This window comes from Aplysia californica, unplaced genomic scaffold (genome assembly GCF_000002075.1).
Source record: "Aplysia californica isolate F4 #8 unplaced genomic scaffold, AplCal3.0 scaffold00333, whole genome shotgun sequence".
NCBI classification, from domain to species: Eukaryota; Metazoa; Mollusca; class Gastropoda; order Aplysiida; family Aplysiidae; genus Aplysia; species Aplysia californica.
Genome location: NW_004797603.1, coordinates 196671 through 200974, shown reverse-complemented (window position 1 = coordinate 200974; position 4304 = coordinate 196671). Strand labels below are relative to the sequence as shown.

General features: G+C 41.0%; 1 protein-coding gene across 1 annotated transcript in view; it reads right to left on the bottom strand.

Annotated features, from left to right (window-relative positions):
- The window catches only part of LOC101845785, a gene marked incomplete in the record, with an annotated part of 93196 nt that overhangs the window by 19468 nt on the left and 69424 nt on the right, over positions 1-4304 (bottom strand). Inside the window, 1 exon segment of the mRNA XM_013084980.2 lies at positions 155-328. Within this exon segment, the coding sequence (XP_012940434.1) occupies positions 155-295 (141 nt within the window).

The window sequence follows — 4304 nt, the reverse complement described above, 5'->3', positions numbered from 1 at the left end:
AGACAGACAGACAGATATACATACAGACAGACAGACAGACAGGCTGACAGACAGACAGACAGGCTGACAGACAGACAGACAGACAGACAGACAGACAGACAGACAGACAGACAGACAGAGACAGAGACAGAGACTCTAGGTAAATAAAACATACCTGAACTCGTTGCAGCGTCAATAAGAAGTTTGAAATATTATGGCGCGTGGAAAGGTCTTCTTCTATTGGCTTGTGGGGGTCACGTGCCGTCCTGTCTCTATGGCGACCGAGACTGACGCTGCGCCGCTCCCTGCGCGACATGGCTGCCTACCTCACGATGTGCCCATGTGAAATCTGAGAATCGAGAGCCAATACATAATTAATAATATATTTCTTGTTTGAGTTTGAATAAAGAGAAGCACATCGACACAAAGGGCAATGGTCATGATTTAGAGAAGGGAAAAGGTAAAAGACAGACAGAAATAACAACTGAGGGAAAGTAAAGAAGTAGGACCTATCTGTGGCGCCTTCCAACCACCCGCATACACATTTCCGTTAGTGCGACCTCTTTTCGAAATCAAATAGGCGTAATGCCATTTGTCACATTCTTGCAGAAAGGGCCTATAAGTAATTATCAGGTATGTGAAATGAAGTCAGCCGGTGTCTGTGGTGTTGCGGTTAGAAGCTTCACTGTTGCACGCAAGACACCTGAGTTTGATTCTCGAGTAGGGAGACTTTGTAATCGAGCATCTTTGTCTTTCTGTTGGGATGCTGTATCCCACCTACTAGTCTGGATTGGCCCTGACAGGCAAGGGTGAAAGCCTGTCTCCTCAATGATCTATACTGGGTTAATGGGGGCGTAAAAACACATGCAATTGTTTGTAATAAAGTTTTACACAAAAAATAATAGCTACAGAAACAGCAGCAGCAGCAACAGCAGCTACACCTTTAATATGGTCACTGCAGTGAGTTTGTGTACACTCTTTGTATCCGTTGTCCTCAAGGCCAACCAACGCACCAACCAACGCACCAACCAACGCACCAACCAACGCACCAAGCTCCTAGACCACGAGCGTCAAACTCAAACACTCACGGGGCGTAGTTAAAATTACACTTAAGGTTGCAGGCCAAACCGGATATAAATCTTGGCTTATTCACCACTGGGATACCTAAACATCTTTAAGATAATGGTATAATTAATTCAGATTAAAGTTATAACAACAATCCAAGACATACCAATTTTCTCTCTAATGCCAATTTGTCAGAGCTGTTTAGCATCTTTTATTAGCAACAAGTTCATTTATGTTTGATGTAAAGTTCTGCGTTATAGGGATTCTCGCCCCCCCTAGGGCAGTGCCAATGACTGAAGTGTCTTTAGGCCATTCCCAAAGGGGGACATTAACTTTTTCGTATGCAAAGTAAAATTGTAAATGGGCTGACTTATCAAGGTCAAGCTCATACTGTGCCGAAACAACGTAGGGGGAACTGCTGCTTTTTCTTTCCTCATCCTTCCTATCGTCATTTTTCGTCTACTTCCTTTGTATGTTTGTCACTCTCTTGTGAACTGCTATTTTCGGGGTGCCTTGATAGTTGAAGCAGACTTTGTACTGTTGAGGCTAGAGAGGTGAGCAGAGTAAGCCTGATTCCCCCTTTGGACTTCTCTGTCGACGTCCACCCCTTGGCGCTCATATGGCCGTATGTAGTTGCTAGCGCCGTAAAACCTTACTATCTAAAACAAACGAACCTCCTAGAGCAGGGATGTCAGACTCAATCACTCATGTGGCCAAACTCAGATTACACATAAGGCTGCAGACCAAACTGAATACTCATTCTTTGAACATTGGAAACCTAAACTATAAAAAAGATTTGTTTTTACAAACAATCTTGAGAATTAAAACAGACAAAAATTATCTAAAACAAATCAAGGCATACCAGTTTCCGCTCTAATGTCAATTTGTCCGAGCTGTTTAGCATTTTTTTTGGGCAACAAGTTCATTGATGTTTTTAGTGAAGTTCAGCGTTATATATAGAGATTCTCAGGATGGACTTCCTTAATAAATGTTGTCGTGGGCAGGATAGAATTGTTCGCCGGGTCTTATGAAAGGATTGCTATAAAAAGTTACAGACATTACTCCGCTTGTGAAAGTAATCTACTAAAACTAACTAAAAACTGTGAAAGTAAGCACACAAGGTTTTTTTCCCCGGAAAGGCAATTTAGAGCAGCTTGTAGAAGTACAGAAAACAACAGAATAATACCTACTGATTGTGTAAGAAATAATACGTTTTTATAAACCTACTACACGTAATAAATGTTATAATTATGTTGTAATATCTGCATAATTATCTGTCCACGTTTGTTGCTTTTGTCCAAATTACAATGTCACGTCTTCTACAATGGGAATTTGAGTCTAGGAAAGAGCCGAAGATTAAGATTACAATATCTCGGAAATGACGACTGAAGGAAATTCCAGAAGATTACGATATCTCCAAGATGATGATCAAGAAAGTCCAGATGTTTACAGTGTGAGTGAGATAGCCCAGATGATTACAATGTCAGTGAGATAACGGCAAAGGGAAAGTCCCGGAGGTCGCCATACGAGGCAAGAATTCAGACAGGGGCAAGTCACGGCATGTGCATGTACCGTCAAAATAGATTAAGTTTTAATAAAAGTTTAACGACACTTGCGATACAAATAGGTCATATAAGTGCCGAAGATTAGAGGTGTTATTAGTTTTAGTTTTAGTAGAGGGTTTTACGGCCCTCGCAACTGCATAAGGTCATATGAGTGCCAGAAGATTAGAGGTGTTACAAGAGAGTAACAAACATAAAAAGAAGAAGGGGAGATAAGGACGATAGATGTTTGACAGGAAAGAAGAAGCAAACCACACCAGAGCACCTGCCAACCATCCACAGGTGTTATTAGAGAGTAACACACACACACACACACACACACACACACACACACACACACACACACATATACACACACACACACACACACACACACACACACACACAAATAAGTAAGAAAGAAAAGGACGCTGTATGTTTTCATTTTCGTAAGAGTTTTACGGCACTTGCAACTTGCAACACAAATAGGTCATATAAGTGCCGAAGATTAGAAGTGTAACTAGCGAGCAACATACAAAGAAAAATATTAGGAGGAAAGAAAAGAACGATATAATATGTTTGATAGGAAAGAGAGAGAAAATTACACCAGAGCACCCTCCAGTCACTCATCACGATATATGTAAGATAAGGATCGAGAGAAAGTCCAGAAGATTACAATGTTAGTGAGATAAGGGTCACATGACAGTCCCAGAGGTCGCCACACCAGGCAAGAATTCAGACAAGTTAAGAGCAAGTGCATGAACCGACAAAAGACTCGCTTACACGGTGTAATCTATACGCGTCTAGGCAGTAATAGTAGGACTCTTTGTCATGAGTTTACTTAAGTTTTAGTAAGAGTCTTACGGCACTTGCAACACAAATAGGTCATGTGACGTAGATTAGAGGTGCTACTATTCAGAGAGTCACAAACAAAGAAAACGAGGGGGAGAAATGAGTGTCCACCATACGTAATAGAAGGTGGCCAGTCTCCATTTCAATTTGAAGAAATTGAACATAATTACAACGAACAACAACAACAACAACAACATCATCGACAACAACAATGACGACGACGACAACAACATCAACAACAACAAACACCATAAAACGGTCCACGGTTAGCACACGTTTTAATTTAAGAAGAAACTCTACAGATATCTGTTCTTCGAGTCAACGTTCTAGGTCCTCAGATGGAACTGAATCAAAAACAATATCACGCACGATCTTAGCCCGAGAGGTATACCAGATTGTCCAGTTGTCATCTGAGCTGATACGAGGAAAAAATCACAATCCAACCCAAAACAAAACAAAAATAGCAGCAGTTTTACTGCCCTGAGTCAGGACGTAATTGGCGTTGCAAACACTGAAGTTGGAACAAAGTCAACCAGTCATTGTAAAAGCCAGCTAGGGTCCTGCTATGTTTATGTCGTCTCCACAATTAGATCATTCAGGATCAAGTCATTGTAAAAGCCAGCTAGAGTCCTGATGTGTTTATGCCATCTTCACAATCCAATCATTCAGGAACAAGTCATTGTAAAAGCTAGCTAAGGTCCTGCTGTGTTTTTGCCATATCCACAATTAGATCATTCAGGATAAAGTCAGTGTAAAAGCTAGCTAGAGTCCTGTTGGGTTAATGCCATTCCATTATGTGTTGTTTGCTGTAGACTGAATAAATACGGACACATGAAAGACGTTTGCCAAAAACTGATTGAAATGTAA